Source organism: Hibiscus syriacus, unplaced genomic scaffold, assembly GCF_006381635.1.
Source record: "Hibiscus syriacus cultivar Baekdansim isolate YM2019G1 unplaced genomic scaffold, ASM638163v2 tig00110332_pilon, whole genome shotgun sequence".
NCBI classification, from domain to species: Eukaryota; Viridiplantae; Streptophyta; class Magnoliopsida; order Malvales; family Malvaceae; genus Hibiscus; species Hibiscus syriacus.
The window spans coordinates 9,665,062-9,686,729 of NW_024062688.1; the positions used below are offsets into that span (position 1 = coordinate 9,665,062).

Below are 21,668 nucleotides of genomic sequence, written 5' to 3' on the forward strand. Positions count from 1 at the left end.
AAATGTAATAGTTATCTACTTAATAAAAAAAATATCTCTTGTTCTGTAACAAAGGTTAAAATATCCGATATAAATGAAGTTGCAGGTGGGCAACTACCAAAATGGATCGAGAGGCTGAATGCAATCCCTCCAAGAATCAGCCGCGGGAGTGTAACAGGAATCACAGAAAACGTGTTTGTAGAAAACACAGAGCTATGGAAGAAGAGAGCAGAACACTATAAGAAAATAGACCACCAGCTAGCCGAGACAGGGAGGTACGTACAGCAACTTGTTAGACATGAACGCATATTTAGGATGCTTTGCAGCAGCTCTCGTCGATGATCCGCTATTGGTCATGAGAACAGAGAACTGTCCCCGTCGAGGATGATCAGATCAACACCCTCGGAGTCATCTACGAACGTGGATTGATCGGAACATATCAAAATTGGTACTTTCTCGATTGCAATCAGTAACATTATCATTTTGGTGCGGGGATAATTTGATTAAAGACGAGTTTCTGTGTCTTACTAGGTGTGAGCCAATGTCTACTTATCCCAGGACTTGTGACTTTATCCATGTTGATTCCGTTTTCAGCCTATACAATGACAGGTAACAAACAACGTTAAACGAACATATTCATGTAATATAGTTATGTGGATTAATTGTTCGACAATGCAGATGCGAAACGGAGGATATCCATCTGGAAATGGATAGAATTTTACGACCAGAAGGTAGAGTAATCATTCGAGACGATGTTGATTTGCTGTTGAAAATAAAGAAAATTACAGATGCTAAGCAATGGGAGGGAAGAATTGTAGACCATGAAAAAGAACCCCATGAAAGAGAGAAGATTCTTTTTGCAGTTAAGCAATCTTGGACTGCACCACCACCATTGACACCTGAACAAGACCAATAAGGAATTAGAGCATCTTTCTACATCTTGTAAAAGAGAATTTTTTAAAGTTCCCTTCTTTCTTTCTTTTTTTCATTTTTCAGTTTACACCTTAATTTTCTTAGAAAATATGGGTCATTTTCTCAAGCAACATTGATCCACTCTGAAAACCGAATCGGCCTTTGGATATTGATATTTGGTCCAAACCTTAGTTTTCTTCTCTCCATTTCATTATTGCTGTGTATAATTTAGAATAATATCATTTTAGGTATGATTATCGGTTTTTTAAGGGAATTAAAATTTTTATTTTAGTTTTAATTTAACATGATATGATCCATTATTTATATATGTTTATTAATTTTTTTTTTAAATAATTTGAAGTATATAATTTATATATAAATTAATTGTTATAAGAATCAAGGAGGCAACTAAATGTATCATGTCTTACCTCACCCTTTAAAATGGAAGATGGACTATTAAAGAGGGATGTAGAGTGCATTTATCCCAATCTGAAAGTGAACAAAGATGCTTAGACTTGACGTTGTATGTCCTATCAAATATAATTTTTAGAGGAGAGTATCGACCTAAACAAATGATGTAAGAGTTATTCATTGACCCAGTATCACAGCAAACTTATCAACAGATGGAATATGCAAGTTAAACCAACTGTAAAATTCAAGTCCCAGAGATCAAATTATATTAAACTAAAGCAATATATTAAATCTTTCATTTTATGGACACACTCTATTGTTGATTTTTTGTTCTTTCTTTTTGGTCCAATGATTCGGCACAATTGATTATCTTTTTTTGGTTTAATCTGATTTATTTGTTGAGTATTTTGAATCAGATTTCGCATAGGTTTATTATGGATGCGACCTTCTCAATCTAATTTACTATATTCATAAACGTCAAGATTTGAACTCTTAATTTTTATAAAAGATATAGTGTCTCGTCCCACAAATACTTCAAGAAAAGCGAGAGGGTGGATCGATCCCCACGAAATGTGGGGAAGTAGGGATGAGTGACAAAAAAAGAAGGATGAAATCAAATGCGAAAGGGGCATCATCAGATCATTGCCTTCCCCTTGATTACAAAAGTAAAATAATATTTCCAGAATCAGACAGCAAATAACCAACTTGTTGGCAAGAACTAACTCGTGTGCCCCCCTCATTTGGCTCGTAAAACATTCCCATCAACTGCATGGGGGCAATGCTCGTGCTTGTTGCTTCCATAACCTCCCAAACGAAGAGAAAAAAGGGAGTAAATTTTCCAAGCTAAAATGGGGGGAGGAAGGATACTATGCATGTGAGTCAGGGTTCAAATCGCGGCATTACGGTCATAACGGGCGCTATTACGATCGTAACGGACGTTATTGGATGTTATTACAGGTGTAACGGGTATATCGAAAGGTAGCGCTATTATTATTTCACGTGCGCTATCGCGATCGTGGGCCGCTATTTGAAACCTTGCATGTGACGTGACAAAACCTCAATAATGATGAAAACCATGGGCATGAAACATGTGTTTGTGGAAATGCGTGAATGAAAGATCTTGTTGAGTAGTTTTATAAAAAAACGATATGATAAGGGTAGCAGTATTATTTTTGGAGAGGGAGGGTAAAAGACAATAATACCTTTTCAGGAAGCTTTTGAAAAAAAGGTTGAAAACGGAAGGGGTTTGTTCAACCTGATGGGGCCTTTTTTTGAGCTACGCGACTATAATTGGGATTTTGATGTTGGCTTGGGGTACTCAGAAAGATCAATGGAGCACTGGAAGCCGGAAGCTGACTGTATGGACAGTATTGGCATCATCAATGCAATGGTGAAATATTTTCTTAATGTTTAATTGAATAATTATTTTTATTTTTATAAAAATATTTTCTCTTCTAACATTTTTTTTAAAGGAAAACGTTTCTTAAGAAAATTGTTAGTTAATAATTAATCAATGTTTTAAAATAAGAGTCTTTTTGTTTTAAAATAAATCGTTGGATGTCAAAATACTCTAATGTAGAATATGAATAAAAATGATTATTTAATCAGATATTTATGAAATTTTTATCTTAAAATTAAATGTTAATAAATAAAATGCTTAAAAATAAAAATTAAATTAAATTAAATACTATAAATATTTTTTATATTGTACCTACTGTAAAAGGCAAAAGAAAAAGAAAAAGAACTAGGGTTTGGAGTGTTGGCCTTGGCCTAACTGTTAAATAGATGTATTCTATTTCAAACACAATTTTATACTCTGGCTTTTATACTTTGGGCTAAAAAATTGTTTTTTTAAGTATATTCTGAAAAGAAATTATTTATTTAATATTAATTTTAGTTTAAAAACATTTTTCTAAAAATAATGTTAAACAGGTCTCCCTGTGATACTTGCTTTTGGTCAACCCTTTTAAACTATCAGTTTAGTTTGCTTTTTATAGGTTTGGAATTTGCTTCCATAATTAAATTTTCTCTAAAAGCATAAAACATAAATTTGAGCTAGTAGTAGGAATGGGCATGATACCCTAACCTGACTTGTTTTTATTGAATAAAAATAATATATTTTTATTATTTCAAGTCGGATCTGGTCGGATTCGGATTTTATTTCAAAAAATCATGTCGTGTTCGGGTCGGTGGATGGTATATATTATGCAGGTCGGGTCGATTTTCAAGTGGATGAGTCATTGTTCTTGGGCCGATCGTGTAGACCAAAAATCCGACTCATGCCCATCCCTAACTAGTAGTGAAATTTGTAAGCTACCAAATAGGTTTCCGTATGAATTTTTAGGTTCAATCACTAAGCCAAACATTAGTTAAATGTGCCATAATTTAGGTTTGAAAACTGTGTGCCTGTCCTTTTGTTTCTTAACATATTGCGAGACTAAGATGGAAGAGAATCTTGGAGGCAGGGAATGAAGATGACGAAAATTTAAAAATTATTCGAATATTAAAATATTATATTACAACATTTGAAAACATCAAGAATATATCAATATTTTTTAAAAAATTATTAGAGAAATAATATTAAGATAATACTAACAGATACTGAATGTCAACGATAAGACGTGCTATACTTTCAAAGAAAAAAAATCAAATTTAAGCTTAAACAAAACAGGGTTAAAAATGAGAACTACAAACTTTAAATATAAACCATAAAATAAAATTGAATTTTAAAAATACATATATTGAGATGGCTTAGCTGTTTAGGTGTACTTAAGGTGAAGCCAGTGTCGGGTAAACATAGCATGTGGGCATGTAGGTACGACAATTAACCGACTGAAGCATTCAGCAGCTCAATGATGAGTAGTAATTTCCTTTCTCTTCATGTAAGGATTACATGGTTCAATTTTTTTAATATTATAATCGTTTCAGCTTTTGATTTTTAATTTAGTCATTTAAATTGGATGGTTTAATTATCTATAAAACTTAAATAATATAAATTAATAGAATTAAAAAATTAAAAAGATTATATACAAAAAAAATCAATAATACAAATTTATATAGTTGAAGTGTATGATCAACCAATTTTTTTATTCAATCCATTGAATTATTCATTCTAATTTTGTTGGAAAAATTGAATGTTGGAAAACGAACTGTTAGCACTAAATAAAATAATTAAATAAAACGGTAACCGAGTCATGGTAATTCACTGCCTTAGAAGCGAATTTATTGAGATGTGTGTAATCGCTGTAATAGACGAATGACCCTCCAAGGTTAACACGGCTCTTCAAATTCCGTACACCCGAAAGATGGAGGTGGACTTTGGTGGTACTAATCTTCTCTCAACTTAAAACAATACTCAATGAAAATTTCCAAAGAGTGTTCCAAAGCAAAAATAAATTGCTTAAGGATATATCTAAATGAACGAAATTCCCCACTATTTATGGGCTAAATAGTGAGGATAAAATCGACATTTCCAAAGCACCATTTAATTATATTAAACATATAATTGTAAGGCATTTAGAAATATGTTACAATTTGAGCATTATCAACATTCCCCACTGATACGAAAGAATTATTTCGTAAAAATGAGAGCAATAAAGTTAAAATATGAGAAGAGCAATAATGAGATTAGATGTTTAAGCAGTAGTGAACGTATCTGGAACTAGTACATAATGGTGATGAGTAATTATTCTCTTAGATAAGTGAACGAATCTCGAACTTTCAAAGATTAGGGTGAACTCATAACACACAACTAAGTCATTCATCTATCAAAGTCCTATGAACGTTCAAGCACCACATAAAAAGAGACAATAGTTGAAGCGATTAAAATGTTAAAAGATTTTCTGTTATCTCTTGATGTCACTAGTTCGAGCATCATATATGTAGGACTATGAACGTTTATTGCCGAATGGTTGAGAATCTTTGAACAAATAATATCTTATATTCACCACAGATTTATCAAAAAAAAAAAAGATTAGAGAAAATTGGAGAGATTAAATATAAAAAGGTTAAAAGATTTTTTGTTATCTATTGATGTCTCTAGTTCAAGCACCACATATGTAGGACTAGGAACGTTTATTATTGAATAGTTGAGAATCTTTGAACAAATAATATCTTATATTCACCACATATTTATCAAAAATAAAAGATTAGAGAAAATTGGAGAGACTAAATATAAAAATTAATAGATATGCAAATGGAGTTATGGGTCACTAGAATTAAAAGTTAAAATTATTAAAATATTACTATTAGGGATTTGAGAATTTTTAAGGAAACGTTCAATTTAGTTACGAATTTTAGAATTTTTAGAGATTTAAGTTTTTTTTTTTTTAAATTTAAGAGAAATTGATTTTTTAATATAATATTTTTAAGTTTTCTAAAATAAAAATTTGAAAATTATTTGAATGTGACACGCGCCATTTAACGATTTTTTTACGGTCATTATGACCGAGACATTAAAAATGATAACGATTGTAACATTAGACAATTAAATTAACAATATTTTAGGCATCACTTTAAGAAAATTAGTATAGTTTATGTATTGTTTTATATTAAGCCATTTTTTTTATTAATATAGGGTGATTAAAAGTGATTATTCTAAAGACTCTTAATCATTTGACAATAGACACTTAAATCTCACGAAATCATTGATGGTTAAACCTGAAAAATCTAAAAATAATACTTATTTATTTAATTATTAAGTTTTGTTTCATTCTTGAATACCAAATTTGTTAAAAGAGAAAGCACCAATTATCCCATAAAAGACGTCTTGAAAACTTTTTAAAATAAATCCAAAATCTCTCAACACAATTATGTGTATAATCAGCCATTTATTTTTAAAATCTGATAAAAACATATTAAATACAAAAATAATTAAATGATTTGTGATTTGTGATTTGTGATTGCTGCATGAAGATTGAGAGGTTGTTTGTTTATTATAGAATGATTAAGCGCGGAATGATTCAAATGTTGAATGATTCAGAAGCTCTGAATGAATTAACTCTGAATGTGACATGCTGTTTGATAATGACTCTAAATAATTCAGAATGTAATTTTGTGTTGAATCATTCAACAATGTTTTGCTGAATCAGTCATCACTGAATCAGTCAGAGGTGCGAAACAAACGCGCTGAATACTGAACGGTTTAACATTAAACGCTGAATAATTCAATTAAGAGACAAATAAACATCTCTTATTGGCGGAAGCTTTTTTTTGTTTTTTTTTAAATTATTTTGAAATATCTAGCAGTGGTCATAGCGAAGCATGCAACGAAGGATAACAGCAGTTACAGCACTCTCGGTCAAAACTAGGGTTCCCATTCATTCTATCGCCCATCCAACTGATTTAGGGCCTTCCCTTACTGTTTTTTCAGACCTAAAACGAAATACCAAAAACGGCCGGCCTTCTTCTTCCTTTTAAAGTGAAAGAAAAAGGAGTTTCACTTACCTTCTTTCTCTCTCCTTCTCTATTAAAAAATACGTCTTTCGTTTTTGTTGTCCTTATTCTAACATAAAGGTTAATTTGATAGATTATTTTAATGTATATTTTAGCCTTCAACACTGGGTTTTATTTCTTGGGAGTTTCTAATTTACTGTTTTCCTACTCAAAGCAACGAGTCAAAGATATGGAATAGTATCAGTCTCTAATGGGAGTGTAGTTAACAGTTAAAGGTTGTAATTTCAGAGATAAAAAGATTTGTTTTTTCTTTTGTTAAGAAAAAGGGTGTTTCTTTGATGAGTTTTGGAGAATTTCTCGATAACAGCTCCGGTGGACTCTTCGGGTTTGCAAGGATAGTCGCCGACATGTCTTTTAGCAGCAACATGCTCTCTCCTTCTCTTCCTAAGAACATATTCAACTCTCCAGGCCTCTCTCTTGCTCTTGTAATAACTACACTCCTAAAGAATAAGGTTGCTTTGTTCTTTAGTTGTTTTTTCTGATCTGTTTTTTTTTGCAGCAACCGAGTACAGATAATCGAGGAGATGGGATTCGAATGGGTGAGAATTTCGAAGCAAGTTTTGGGAGAAGAAGCAGAGAAGAACAACAAGAGAGCAGGCCTGGAAGTGATAACATCGACGGCGTTTCGGGTGACGATGAAGACGCCGCCGACAACCGTCCGAGGAAGAAGAGATACCACCGACACACTCCTCAGCAAATCCAAGAGCTTGAAGCGTATGGTTTCACTTTCATGTTTTCGAACCAAAAGTTCCTTTTTCAGCATGTTCAAAAGCTTACCCTTTTTTTTTCTTTTTCTTGGTTTATGGTTTAGTCTCTTTAAGGAGTGTCCTCATCCCGATGAGAAACAACGATTGGAGCTTAGCAAAAGGCTTTGCTTAGAAACCAGACAGGTCAAGTTTTGGTTCCAAAATCGCCGTACACAAATGAAGGTAATCTACAAGAATCAAACCATTGTTTCTTTTATTTTCTTCTTTGCTTTACTTGATCCTTTTTCTTTTAATCCAGACTCAATTGGAACGCCATGAGAACTCTTTGCTGAGGCAAGAGAACGACAAGCTTCGAGCTGAGAACATGTCTATTAGGGATGCTATGAGGAACCCGATTTGCACCAACTGCGGCGGTCCGGCAATTATCGGCGACATATCTCTCGAAGAGCAACATCTTAGAATCGAAAACGCTCGTTTGAAGGGCGAGTTAGATCGAGTCTGTGCACTCGCCGGCAAGTTTTTGGGGCGACCCATTTCATCACTAGCCACTTCAATTACACCTTTAATGCCAAACTCGAATCTGGAACTAGGAGTTGGTAGCGATGGCTTTGATGGTTTAAGCACCGTGGCTACAACATTGCCTTTGGGTCCTGATTTCAGCGGTGGGGTGACGAATTCATTGCCGGTGGTTTCACCGTCTACAACCGGACTCGACCGATCCGTCGAAAGATCCATGCTTTTGGAACTGGCATTGGCTGCAATGGATGAATTGGTTAAGATGGCTCAGACTGATGAACCTCTTTGGATTAAGAGGTTGGAAGGTGGAAGAGAAATACTGAACCATGATGAATACTCTAGAACATTTTCTCCTTGCATCGGCATTAAACCCATCGGCTACGTCTCCGAGGCATCCAGAGAGATGGGCATGGTGATTATCAACAGTTTGGCCCTTGTTGAAACCTTGATGGACTCGGTAATCTAAAATTGCTCGGGTTCTCTTGAATTTCTGGGCTTTTTTTATTCAATTCTGAAATTTTGCTTTTACATATATAGAATCGTTGGGCGGAGATGTTTCCTTGTATGATTGCTAGTTCATCTACTACTGATGTGATATCTAGTGGCATGGGAGGGACCAGAAATGGTGCAATTCAACTGGTAAGTGAGCTCAAAGTTTCAAGCTTTATATTTATTTATCTCATCACTATATTCGCTCAATTATTTGTTTCCTTCCAGATGCATGCTGAGCTGCAAGTACTTTCTCCATTGGTCCCAGTCCGTGAGGTCAATTTCCTAAGGTTTTGCAAGCAACATGCCGAAGGTGTTTGGGCGGTGGTCGACGTGTCTGTAGACACCATCCGGGATACTTCCGGTGCACCGACAACATTGGTAAACTGCCGGAGACTTCCTTCCGGTTGTGTTGTGCAAGATATGCCTAATGGATATTCCAAGGTATTTTTTTTAAACAAAAGAACATTATAAGCTTAGTTGTGAAACATTTAAGAATCCGAAGCTTCCTACAATTCAAGAGTGTCTTTCCTTCGTTCATCTGCCCAATGCTTCTTCTTACGGACAAAAATATTGTCGAAATTTCAAGTTTCAAAAACTGGGTTTTTGCTTAAACACTATTAAAATAACCCCCCATTTGAGCAAATCGAGATTACTCCGCTTACTGCCATTAATTTTATATCAATGGAAGCCTCTAATTACTCTTTTATTTTTGTGTCCTCTGTACACGTTAATTTCATATAGAATCCCATTGTAATCCCAAGTCTCTCTTGTGTGAATAAACTATTGTTTGATGTTTCTATTCCAATCCTTTTGCCTCGGTCCTCCCATTCTAACGAGGACCCTTTAGGTTTTCTAGTCAAGAGAACGAAACTCAAAGCATCGACCACCTCCCCTTGTTTGTATCTGAATCTTTGAGCCGACATCAGTACAACCATCTCGATGTCACAACAATAATATTATATTAGAGTTTTTGAATTCGAAAAATTACGTTAATATATATTATCAATAACTACTTTTTTTTAATGGATAGTATCTTGTATCAATAATTGTAGTGTAACATTGTCAAGATTCTGCATGGAATAAGCCTGTGACGATTGATACCGGAAAAATGCAGGTTACATGGGTTGAACATGCAGAATACGACGAGAGCCTAATTCACCAACTCTACCGGCCTTTACTAAGCTCCGGCATGGCCTTTGGTGCCCAACGTTGGGTCGCCACCCTTCAACGGCAATGCGAATGCCTTGCTATCCTCATGTCCTCCACTGTTCCCACAGGAGACCATACTGGTAACCCATAACCCTAAGAAGAATATATAAAATGTATTTCGTTGTGTTTACTTATTTATTATTTTGTAGCTATAACTGCAAGTGGGAGGCGAAGCATGTTAAAGCTAGCGCAGAGGATGACTGATAATTTCTGTGCCGGAGTGTGTGCATCGACGGTTCACATATGGAACAAGCTAAACGCCGGGAACGTTGACGAAGACGTTAGGGTCATGACGAGGAAGAGCGTCAACGACCCCGGTGAGCCGCCGGGGATCGTTCTGAGCGCTGCTACTTCGGTGTGGTTACCGGTGTCACCCCAGAGACTGTTCAATTTCCTGCGTGATGAAGGGCTTAGGAGCGAGTGGGACATTCTGTCCAACGGTGGTCCCATGCAAGAGATTGCCCACATCGCCAAAGGCCGTAATCAAGGCAACTGCGTCTCCCTCCTCCGATCCAGCGTAAGTATACTCACCATCATCATTATATTTTGGGTAAACAATGTATTTAGTCTCCCTACATATTTTTATAATTTTATTTTAGTCATTTAACTATTTTTTTATTTCAAGATTATACTAAATATAATATTTTTTATTTAGTTTTGATCTTCTAGTTATTTTTCTTTTAAAATCATATTCAATATTACGTTTTTATTTAATTTTGATCACCAATTAAATAAAATTATTGATATGATTTTTAATATATCTTTTTAACTATGATATGATATTATCTTGAATAATCAAATGTATCATTAAATATAATTTTTTTTTAAAAAGTAATTGAATGATTAAAATATAAATTTAAGAATAGATAAATGATTAAATATGTAGTTAAACCTTATATAATTAACATCTGAAAATGAAATAAAAAACAAAAAAAAGGGCATGGGACGATGGAAGGGGTGGGTCAGATTGGAGAAAAGTGTGAGTCGGAAAGGACGAGTATGGAATTTGGAAGTATCTATGAGGACAGTTTGATGGCAGTGATATGAAATAAGCTTTTTTAAAAAGTCAAAGATAGGACGCTTCTCACCTTTCTAGCTTTTTTATTTTTATTAGTGAATAAAGTTTTCGACTTTTCATTTTGACTCTTCTTTCTTTTTATCTGACACTTTGGGACCAAATTATTCAAAGGGTTGATTCTCGAGAAAATTATTTTTCATTTTTTTTCGCATTTGGTGGCAGGCAATGAATGCAAACCAGAGCAGCATGTTAATACTGCAGGAGACATGCATAGACGCGGCGGGTTCGCTTGTTGTGTACGCGCCCGTTGACATTCCGGCCATGCACCTCGTCATGAACGGCGGTGATTCCTCTTACGTGGCGTTACTCCCTTCCGGTTTTGCTGTCAGCCCGGATGGTCCAGGATGTCGTGGGCCCGTCTGTGATGGTCATATTAGCGGGAATGGCGGGGAGTCACAGAGGGTGGGTGGGTCCCTTCTCACGGTGGCTTTTCAGATTTTGGTCAACAGTTTACCGACGGCCCAGCTTACGTTGGAATCGGTGGAAACGGTTAATAATCTCATCTCGTGCACCGTACAAAAGATCAAAGCCGCCCTTCAGTGCGAAAGCTGATTTGCGGGTTTATTAATTTGACATGCGTCGTATTTAGTTGTGACTCGGTGAGTTGAGGGGTGTTGAGTCAAGAACGAACCTCTCGTGGAGACTCCTTGCATGGTTGGCTGAGTCGGTGCAGCATGTGGCAAGGATGGCGGTTCGGGTATTGACTCAGGTCGACCCTTTCGAGATGGGTGGAATGGAAAAAGGTCGAAAGCCATTTTGTATTGATTTGTCACAGTTAGGGTTTTTTTTTTGGGAAAACTTTGCTAAACTAATGAATGTATTCATTTCAAAGAGGGGGTGGCGAATGAGCGCGTAGGAATGACGCGCAGCCGATGAAAGTGAGAATGGTGACGTGCGTGGGCAATGAATATGGCGTTGCTTTCATCTAATGTAACGGGGAGGGAATTACGTGGAGAAGTGAATAAAGCAGAGACTGGGTGTTTGAGGGACAAGGGTTGCTTTGGATTATAATGCCAAGGGATCTGTATGGTTGATTGCTTTGACGATGAATCTGTTCATCAGGGGTTGCTTTTCAAACCTAAATTCATACCCCATTCCCCTTTCACACTGTTTATTATTGGACGGAGATTGTGGTATACCTAAACCAACATATTTTCAAGCCATTAAATTAGGATTTCAATATTCTATAAGCTGTCATTTTGGTGTATTAAAATGTCAAAAGTATCATTTACGGAAAATCAGTGTTAGTTTACGAGAATAATACTTGGACAATCATCTCCACACGAACTGGTTTGAAGCTAAGTTATTTGGAAAGGGGAGCATTTTTTACTGAAAATTTATTGTCCCTTAAAATTTTATAAATTCATTTCTCCTAAAATCTTAAAACTTCGTATCTTACCATAAAATTTTGTATCAATCTTTGGCCTTTGATAAGACTTATGATAAGATTTTTTATGAACTTAAGAGATTTATTATGATCAAATTTATTAACCGTGTCTGTATATATACATTTTATTGACTTGTACATAGTAACCGTTGCTAAGACTTGATGCAAGCATGTAGAGGAAGTCTGTATATAAATTCCAATAACATACACAAAAGATTGCTTCTTCTCCGACTAGTTCTTCAATTTTCTAGTTTTAAGTACACTCACGGTGACTTTTCTTCATACCTACATTATGATCATCTATTAAATCATCATCGGCTACGAATTTTACATAAATGAGAAGGAATTAACTGTCGATAGTTGATTTAATTCATTTATTCTTATTTAACTATGTAATAAAGATAGCGTAATTCATACATTCACTGTGGGAGGAACATCTTGCTGTGATTAAAAGAATATTGAGATATTTAAATATGACATTGAATCATGGTATTGTTTACACCGCCGGAAAGAAAGATAAGCTAACGGCTTTTGCAAATGCGAAGGAGGGGAACAATATTAATGAGGATTGAGTAAAGTGAGGATGACAATAAAAAAAAACATTATATGCCACCGTCAATAATTTTAAATATTAATTCGATACACGTGAATATGACAATAAAAGTGAAGAGGAGGAGTAGCAGTTGGAGATATTGAAAAAACAGCCTTTTTGGACTGCTCAATCACTCAATCTCCCCTTTCACCTATCACTCACTGATTAGCCCTCCAATTATCCAATCCTCACACCCTTTGCCGTGACTGTACCCTCCCAAAGGACCCCATCCCCACTCCCTCACATGCTTGTGGGGTACTAATATCAATTTCCATATATTATTTCTTTAGTATGCTTTTATTATTAGAGGAAGTAAATTTTTATAGATAACATTATAAAATTTTAAGAGATTTTTTTAAGTGGTGGCTGCAATTTTTTCTTTTTAATATTGATTAATGTGTATATATGCAATTTTATATTAAATCTATTCATAAATTGATTTAATATGTATAAATTATTATATTTCTTTAAATCTGATTTGATTTGAAATATATATAAAGTTTATCCTAAATTATAAAGAAAAAAGAAATAAACTAAACTGACTTAATTATAAGAGATTCTTTTTGAATGGTCTAAGATGATTATAAATTAATATATGTTTAAAAAAAATTAATCATCAATAACGTACATATATACTGTAAATATATCTATTTAAATTTTAAATTTCTAAAAAAAATAATATTTTCTATAACCACTAAGACTATTTTATAAGTTAACTTATGAGAGATATTTTTTTTAATTTAGACAAACACTTTAAATATATTAAAATGATATTATTAGATAAAAATAGATAAAATAATAAAATTAATTGGAATTGACGTTTGATAATAATATAATAAAAATATCCGACATGATGTGGTGGGGGCTTTTCTTGTTTTCGACATAAGAAACCTTTCCTAATTAATAATAAACTTTCTTCAGCATTCAATTATTGATAAAGTTGGAAATACATTTAATTCCAATCCCAAAATGATTAGTATTCCATCGGTTAAGGTCTTAAAACATGCTCTTTTCTTTAGCAGAGACTTCAACATCCTATGGATGGAGACTTCTTCATCAATTATAGTATATTGTGTATAGACAAAATTTTGAACAGGTTGATCTAACTTATTTGAATATAATCCAATATTTGATAATTAAAATTATGTAGTATTTATTTGAAATTAGTCATAATAATCACTCTTCAATTATAATCATTAAAAGGGATTGGAATCATTCACATTTCAAAACGATCTTCATTTTTTTTTCTTACAATTAATTCTCTCACATAGAAACATTGATCAACGGTCATTTTTTTATTGTCTATAATTTTTCACTTGAATAAAAAATGATAAACCACCGACTATCGGCAAAATAAATGTATTTGCATTGATAATGAAATGATGTTGTAAGAACTAAGGATGTATTTAACCCCTAAGGTGTCAAATGCATACCCATTATTTTAAATAATTGATTAAATATAGTTCAATATATTAAGGTAATAAAAAACTAAAAGAAAATGTATATCCATTTTATTAAAAAAAATAAGTATTATAAATTTTTTAAACCTCATTTTTAAATTTATAAATTCGTCCAAAAATCACGACATGAGTTTCCTTTGTCTGATGATCTAAGCAAGCTCAGCCCCAACATTCTTCCAACTTCACAACTGTAATTTACTTTTTTTTTGCTCATGTCTTTTAGCCACGGTTAAAACGACGTTGGGATGTTTTTTGGTTCAGCTCAAGAAGTAAAGCTTTGTCTACGGTAAGAAAAAGTTCAGATTATAAGCTTCAAGCTTCATTGATTTGTAAAGTACCAGTGCTATTCTGGAACCCTTTTTGTTTTTCCTTGAGATTCGACAGAGATTTGAAGTGGAGAATCCATTGTGAAATTGTAATATTTTTCTTTGTTGTTTGAAAAATTAACTAAATGGAACAGGAAAATGAGATTTAGAGTCGATAGTTTAAGGACCAAATCATGCATTAATCTTAAAAGATATTATAAAATAAAATTAGGTTTTTTAATGATTGGAAATTTTGTAAATTTATTAAAAACATTTTCAAAATTAAAAATTTGAAAAATATAAATAAGTGTTGTGACATCTCGCTCTTCTACATCTTTATACTAATATTAAGATTTTTTTTTATTAAGTTTGGTGATATAAGTTATTTAAATATTAAATCAATATAAAAGTATTGGAGTATAAAAATTAAAATCACACTTTTAATGATGAAACTCATGTTTAATAACAATTATAAATTTTCCTACTAAACTAAGTACTATTATTATTGATAAAACTTTCTAATATATATATATATATATATATCGCAAGTGTGATAATATTTTTTAGTCAAATAAACATTTTGTGTCTTTGAAAATTAAAATCCCATATGCTACCCAAATATGACCATACATGCATACTTAATATCGTTCCACGGGAGAAATTCGTATGTGATAATATTAAACATACAATTTATAAAATGAAGAAAAAGCACAGGGATTTCTGAAGTAATTTATTCCATATTGATCAGCCATGAAGCACGTCTTTCAGTCCACACACAAAAGGGTAAAACAAAGTACGCGAAACACTTGGTTTTGTTTTGCCTCATTTATTCATTATACTAAACAAACACACAACACGAACTTGCCGATCAAACCTTCACCTGCACCATCTTCAAGTTGCTTACTTCTTCTGTTTCTTGGCCTTTCCCATGCTACCGCTGCAATCCTCGTTCGGAGCTGCCTTCCTCTCCAGCTTCATTTTGATGGAGGCAGATTGCTTCTCGGACTCAGCTGGACTCATCTCATCCAGAAGGTCGAGTGGAGCAATATCAGGCAATTCGAATGTTGAGTCATCCGAATCCGAGCTTTTCTCACCTGCATATGTCAAAGAGAACATAAGAAAAAGAATAGCGACATTAGATTAGTAAGAAGAACAAAGAAGAATCAAGTTTTGAACTTACTTGGTTCTGGCCAGCTAGCTCTTTTCTTCGACCTGCGGGAAGGTTTCCCAGGACAGAAATCCTGCAACGGAGGATCAATGCATAAGAAAACAAATCCAAACAAAAATAAAATTCAATTACTGTTTGCATGAAAGGAACAAATTTGATTATTTACACGAATTGGCAGGCATATAGAAATATTAACATAGGAACCAAGAGCCATTAATGGATACTCGGATACAGCAGCAGAAGAAGGAAATTACGAAAACATTCAGCAAGGGATACATACTATGGAGGTTTGAGGCAAAAAATCTTAAATCAAATATAAAGTGAGAACATGACAATAACGGAAAATCTTCAAACGATACAGAAGCAAATTCATAGATCAAGGCCAGAATAATCTTTTAAACACCAAGGATTATTGTCTCATAATATATTGCATCCACTTTGGTCAGGGGTCTAAAATTCATATTCAACCCACAGTAATCATCTATGTTGCTTCAACTCACATTATCAGATGCAAATTTGGATGTGGTAGGCGATACGATTCTTGAAATACCCTCCAAATATTTAGAAACACTTCAAAATTTTAAGTATTTAACATGACTATGCAAGGCACATACCTATATAGGACTCATTAATGAATAGAAGTATTAATAACACCATAGGGAAAAATTAAGTTGAAACTCACAGCAGCGTAGATGGAAAGCTTAGCAGTTTGTGCATAGTTCACATATCGCATGAGATCTTCATAGGAGTAAAACTTTTGCCCACTCTCTGGACATATGTAGTACTGCAATACCCAACCATTTAAAATATCACAAACAATGTTACTACTAAAGCTTTTCTTCGAATCATGTGCCTTCAAATAGTGAAAGAACAAGACAGTTTATTACAAGCAAGTTCAATAATCTTAATGAGCAAATAGTTATATCTACTTACGGGGGTTCAAGGAGATATAGATATGATGGTGAAACATGCAATAGTAAATGGAAGAAGCTAAAGAAAAACGAAAAGAGAAAGACTTAAGTGAGGATGCACGAGGGTGCGTGCAATAGTATTCTGCAGAAATCTCTTAAGATATATCACAGAGCTCTAGTGATGGCTGCAAAAGGGGCATTTATAGTCGCCATTAGTATAGGTACACTCTTGGAAGATCAGATCGGTCAGTTAGATGGATAACCAATCTTGTCAGATGATAGCACCTAGCAAACATCATAGACTTTCTTCACACAGCCACAAGGATTTACTTTCAAGGTTCAGAAATTTAGTTCAGATCCCAAACTAAATACAAAGATCTTTTACCTAGAGATGATAGATAGCCAATTTCAAAAGAATATTTCACACCAGACAGTTAGTTAAGATCGGTTTCTAGCATCTGATTTACATTTGGGACTTTGATTTTAAAATTTCATCAGGTGCATGCACTTACAAGGGAATCAAAACTTTTTAAACCACCATATCACGGTTCTGTCACTTTCTCGAAACAAAACTAAGGTTCATATATAGTAAATGCATGGGAAAATTGCAGTCTCCATATTTCATATGAAGATGTGACATGCATGCCCCACATAAAAGCGCACGAGTTAACAAATTAGGAAATAAAATCAAGAAAGGAAAAATCACATAGACTGAATCAATCATCACTAAAAACTGAAATATTATTAAGCATTCAACAAATTAATGCAGGTAAAACACTTGATTAATGGGGCTGATTTGTATCAGACCTCTCTTGCACCTAAATCTCATAGATTTTAAAGAGGTAAACCAAGAACAATTAAATGCTCAATTACCGAAAGACTAGATCCATCCTTCTGCTTTTTGACAACCAACATCCAGCGATCAGGAATTGGCCCTGAGTAATCCTTGTCTGCCATAGGGAAAATGATGATCTCTCAAGAGTGCTTAAAAGAATTCCCCCTTGTTTCTGTCACCAGAGAAACAATTCAGACCCAGATTTTTTATAAGAAAGAGACTCTTAAAAGGCGATTCTCTGGAAGAATCAAAATACTTTTAAAGCCACCTGTTCCCATTCTCTCCACGTGTTCTATGAATCGAAATCTGAAACGCACCTGAAAAAATGAACAAGAACACTGTATTTGAATTTTTGTATATGGAACACAGGTAAGAAAATACAGCTTACTTACCGTGTTTGCTAAGATGAAAGAGAAGTTCAACGGGATACTGACATATGGCGAAAACAAATGGACCACTGAAATAACTGCCATCTTTAAATTTCAAAAGGCAAATTGAGTATCCCGTCTACAAGCGTGGAAAAAACAGATGACTCCATTTACAGCCATTACAAAATAGACAACAGATTATCCAGCCAGATAAGAAATATTATCAACCTAAGAGCAATTCAACAATAGAACAAGAGAATTCATAACACACAAGGACAACCTGATCACAGCAGGACACTTGTGAACAAGTCACATAAGGGATTATCAAGATTTAAAAGAGAAAACAAAGGCCTTGAACAGTTGGTTGACACCAGGGGCTCTTCCTAAGATAGATCAGTTAGTCCTCTATTTGAGTCCTCCTTAAAGCCTTTGGACTCTTCTTTCCAATAACTCTTTGCTTTTGGCATAAGCAGAATAATACAACCACTGATAGAAAAAAATGGAATTACCTATTAAGAAATGAATTGTTAAGTTTCAAACACTCAGTAATTGATACGATTTTGATCTACTAGACTTAAATTGATAAAAGCAGACCAACTAAATCAAAGACACATTGATGAGAATATACAAGCTAGTGATCAAAAGAAAAAAAAATACCAGCACAAAAATTTCTCATCCAGACCGAGAAACTAGTTCTATTATCACCATCAGAAACGTAATTCAAGAGAACAGAAAGGATACAAGCGTTTACTTCAACTATTACACATGTCAGAAAACACGTAATGCAAAGTGAACTGCTCAAAGTAACAACAGATTACATCATTGTACCAATGATAGCTCATAAGAAATATGGCTGTAAATAGATTTATTTATTTTTCCTTTTTAAGTATACATTGTTACTACTGCAGCTAGACAAGGAAGCAAAGATTACAGGATCCCAACAAATCCTTAACATCATCATTATCAACAAGAACAACAACAATAAAACTAATCTCAAATAAAACTAGTAACAACATAAAAAACTGCAATAAGAAGCTAATAATTAATTGAAGAGCCAAGTTAGAGATATATGAATGTGTGGCTCTGAGCATTAATAATAGTAATAATAACAAACATATTTCCTTAGGACAATTCTTTCTAGGAAATAGATAGAAATGAAAAGTGATAGAATACAATAAGCAAAAGAGAGACAAAAAAACCTGTATTTTCCTTTCCATTTCGTTTCCACTGTTTCCATACGCAACTGGGCAGAAGTTAGTGAGAAAAAGAATGAAAGGAACTTTTAAGGAAGCCAAAAGCACCTCATCACATCATTCTTGTTCCTCGACAGACAGAATATCATGTTGCCTTATGTTATTCATTGATGAATGACATGGCATCGTAATGAAAACTGTTAATAGTATTTTGGAATTGAACTTAAACTTCAACCCACATTTAAACATGGCTAGTGCTAGCCTAGAGCTAATAAGATGCTTGAAAGGGCTTATTGCAATACAAAACTTTGTGAAATATCTCCCAGAAAGTCCCATGACATTGGAGATAATTGTCACATTCCATGCTTCACTAGCAGGAATGATGTCTCTCAAGAGTTTATTTTGATTAATAAAATTTTCTGCTTGTTTGGCAAACAATGCTAGAAAAAGCCAAGGCATCATCTATTTCGATCACAGAAGTAGCTATCGCAAGTCTTAAAAGTTTAAAAGAAAAACACCAAAAGGCCTAAGAAAGAAAGTTGTTAGTTAGTTTGGTATGTCAGAAAACACAAACAACCTATTTAATAGAAAACAGGTCCATTACGAGTGCAGCAGCAGCTGTTGCCACGTCAACCATAGCAACTGCATCGGTATTTTCCTTTCACGTGTCCATACAACACTCACCTAAATCTGAACTTGATAATCAGAAATACAAAGCTTCAGCCAAATAGAAGCAGAAAATAATCAAATGAAGAAGAGATTGAAAGAAACTATAGAGTATGAAGCTAGCCATCTAGTAAAGGATTGAATAAGGACAATGTCGTACATAACCACAAATATTATTGCTTTGAACATGCAATTGATAACATAAGATATTCTGCTGAGAAGATCTGCAAGTCACGCCCTACCAACTGTTTTACAGGTTAGAAGCAAAACGAACATGCATTCAAATTATCTAATTTAAAACATATCTTAACATGGGAACTGGGAAGAACAACTTCAAATAGGTTTCAAAGAAGTATATAATCTGGTTAGCAACAGCAGTGTGCAATAATGAACTTCTTATGCTCTAATACATTAAACCATAAAATCCAAATAAACCCTCGTGAATATTGATAAGGGGCTACACCAGAACCTTTCACAGTTAGTACAATTGCTTTCATAGCCTTGAAGCCCATTTATCATGAATTGAAAACATTCACATGTTTAATGCTATAACAATTCAACCAACGAAAACAATAACATAAATGTACTGAACCAATTAAGAAAAATAATCATACCCATTTCAGATAATCAACTAATGTAGGATTTTGTACCTGAATTTAAGTCATCGGAATATCAAGAACACTGCTTTCCTGCAATGACTATTGGAGCTACAAAGCATCATCAGTCATGTTCAAAAAAGGTAAGTTACCTATAGGAATCAACGTCTCCAGTGCAAAACTGGAAAGGGAAAGGAGGGATTAATATGGAAGGGTTCGATGAAGAAAAAATGCCCGATAGAAGGCCTGCTGGCATTGTTGGAAGAGAGGCAGAAAGCGTTTGGTTCTTGAATTTTCAAATGATATAATCACACCGAGGAGGAGGGAGCAAAAGCCGATGGATTGTACTTGGAATGAGAGTGAAGGTGGCACTTGCAAGCCCAGAAAAAGAACAAGGATCAAGCCATTGCCCCAATCAATTTTTCCTTCTCAAGGTACGGTGTCGGTCATCGGTGCAGATGGGAAGTGGGAACCATATCTTTTTGTATCGGTAGTATAAACATAAAGTGTTGTATACCGCTACCTATCTTGAAGGAAGAAAAAACAAATATTAAAATATGATATAAGACCCTGTCATTATTATATAATTTGACATTTAGTCCTATTTTTTTTAGAATTTTTATCTTTCACTTTTAATCTTTATTTATTTTTAATAATTCAACTTGTACTTTTTAATAAATGATAAAAACAAATAAATTCTAAATATTTAATATTTCAAAGTTTAAGGATTATTTTTATTTCTGTAGTAGCCTAATTTATCGTTTTAATCCTCATGATATTTTCATATCAGTTTAACTCTCGAAATTACTTAATTGTATTAACGTTTAGAATATTTACTATTATTTAAGATTTTAAGTTAGGTTTTAGGATTTAATGGTTAGGATTTAAGATTTTAAGTTAAGTTTTAGAGTTTATAAAAATGTAATGAAACAACCTCGAGGTTAAATTGATGTAAAAATATCATCATAAATGTAAAAACAATAAATATATACTATAAGGGCAAAATAATTCTTAATCAATATTTAAATAATTAAATTTTGAGATTTATTTAAAAGTATATAATTATAATAACATTTATTATTATATTTTGAAAATAAAATTATCAAAAATTTTCATTGATCTTATCATTTATAAACGGTTAGCGTTGAATAAAATTTTTAATATTAATAGAAATTATTCATTATAAAATATATATTTATTGATACGTAAATAATTAAGTTTGTGTTAGACGAGGAAACATTAGTTTGATATTAAATTGAAGTTTAAAATTTTTGTAATTTTGATATATTTAGAGATTTCGAGTTCGGGTAAAATATTCATAAATATATTTGAACGTGTATTGTCAAATGAGTGAATTTTTCAAATATTTACTGTTTTGTAATTCTTTTAAACTAATTAAAAAATTAAAAGTTCACATTTTATATAATAA

At 33.4% G+C, this 21,668-nt stretch overlaps 2 protein-coding genes across 3 annotated transcripts; one reads left to right on the forward strand and one right to left on the reverse strand.

Moving 5' to 3' along the window:
- Window positions 1-1,073: 1,073 nt before the first annotated feature.
- LOC120119775 lies at window positions 1,074-20,745 on the reverse strand. The gene is made up of 7 exons (XM_039139582.1): window positions 17,809-20,745; window positions 17,673-17,733; window positions 17,455-17,588; window positions 16,353-16,454; window positions 15,683-15,743; window positions 15,307-15,596; window positions 1,074-1,087 (listed from the first exon to the last, which is right to left on the reverse strand). Exons 3-6 carry the CDS (start codon window positions 17,536-17,538, stop codon window positions 15,403-15,405), a joined length of 441 nt encoding a protein of 146 aa, XP_038995513.1. The 5' UTR covers window positions 17,539-17,588; window positions 17,673-17,733; window positions 17,809-20,745; the 3' UTR covers window positions 1,074-1,087; window positions 15,307-15,402.
- On the forward strand, window positions 6,898-11,920 carry LOC120119774 (homeobox-leucine zipper protein ANTHOCYANINLESS 2-like). Of its 2 annotated transcripts, XM_039139581.1 has the most exons (10): window positions 6,901-7,181; window positions 7,256-7,470; window positions 7,568-7,685; window positions 7,762-8,436; window positions 8,517-8,618; window positions 8,697-8,912; window positions 9,586-9,760; window positions 9,830-10,197; window positions 10,921-11,111; window positions 11,158-11,919. In XM_039139581.1, the coding sequence occupies exons 1-10, from the start codon at window positions 7,035-7,037 to the stop codon at window positions 11,324-11,326; spliced, it is 2,376 nt and encodes a 791-aa protein (XP_038995512.1). In that variant the 5' UTR covers window positions 6,901-7,034; the 3' UTR covers window positions 11,327-11,919. The 2 variants fall into 2 exon arrangements, with proteins under 2 accessions (XP_038995510.1, XP_038995512.1); XM_039139579.1 differs by having other exon boundaries at window positions 6,898-7,181; window positions 10,921-11,920.
- Window positions 20,746-21,668: the final 923 nt, after the last annotated feature.

Bases quoted from the DNA above. Each gene is read 5' to 3' on its own strand.
- LOC120119774 (XM_039139579.1), top strand. From the start codon at position 7,035: ATGAGTTTTGGAGAATTTCTCGATAACAGCTCCGGTGGACTCTTCGGG. The intron at 7,471-7,567 runs GTATGGTTTCAC...TTTATGGTTTAG, and splicing joins CAAATCCAAGAGCTTGAAGC to TCTCTTTAAGGAGTGTCCTC. The intron at 10,198-10,920 runs GTAAGTATACTC...ATTTGGTGGCAG, and splicing joins TCTCCCTCCTCCGATCCAGC to GCAATGAATGCAAACCAGAG.
- LOC120119775 (XM_039139582.1), bottom strand. From the start codon at position 17,538: ATGGCAGACAAGGATTACTCAGGGCCAATTCCTGATCGCTGGATGTTG. The intron at 15,744-16,352 runs GTGAGTTTCAAC...CCTCCGTTGCAG, and splicing joins AGCTTTCCATCTACGCTGCT to GATTTCTGTCCTGGGAAACC. The intron at 15,597-15,682 runs GTAAGTTCAAAA...TGACATATGCAG, and splicing joins AGCTAGCTGGCCAGAACCAA to GTGAGAAAAGCTCGGATTCG.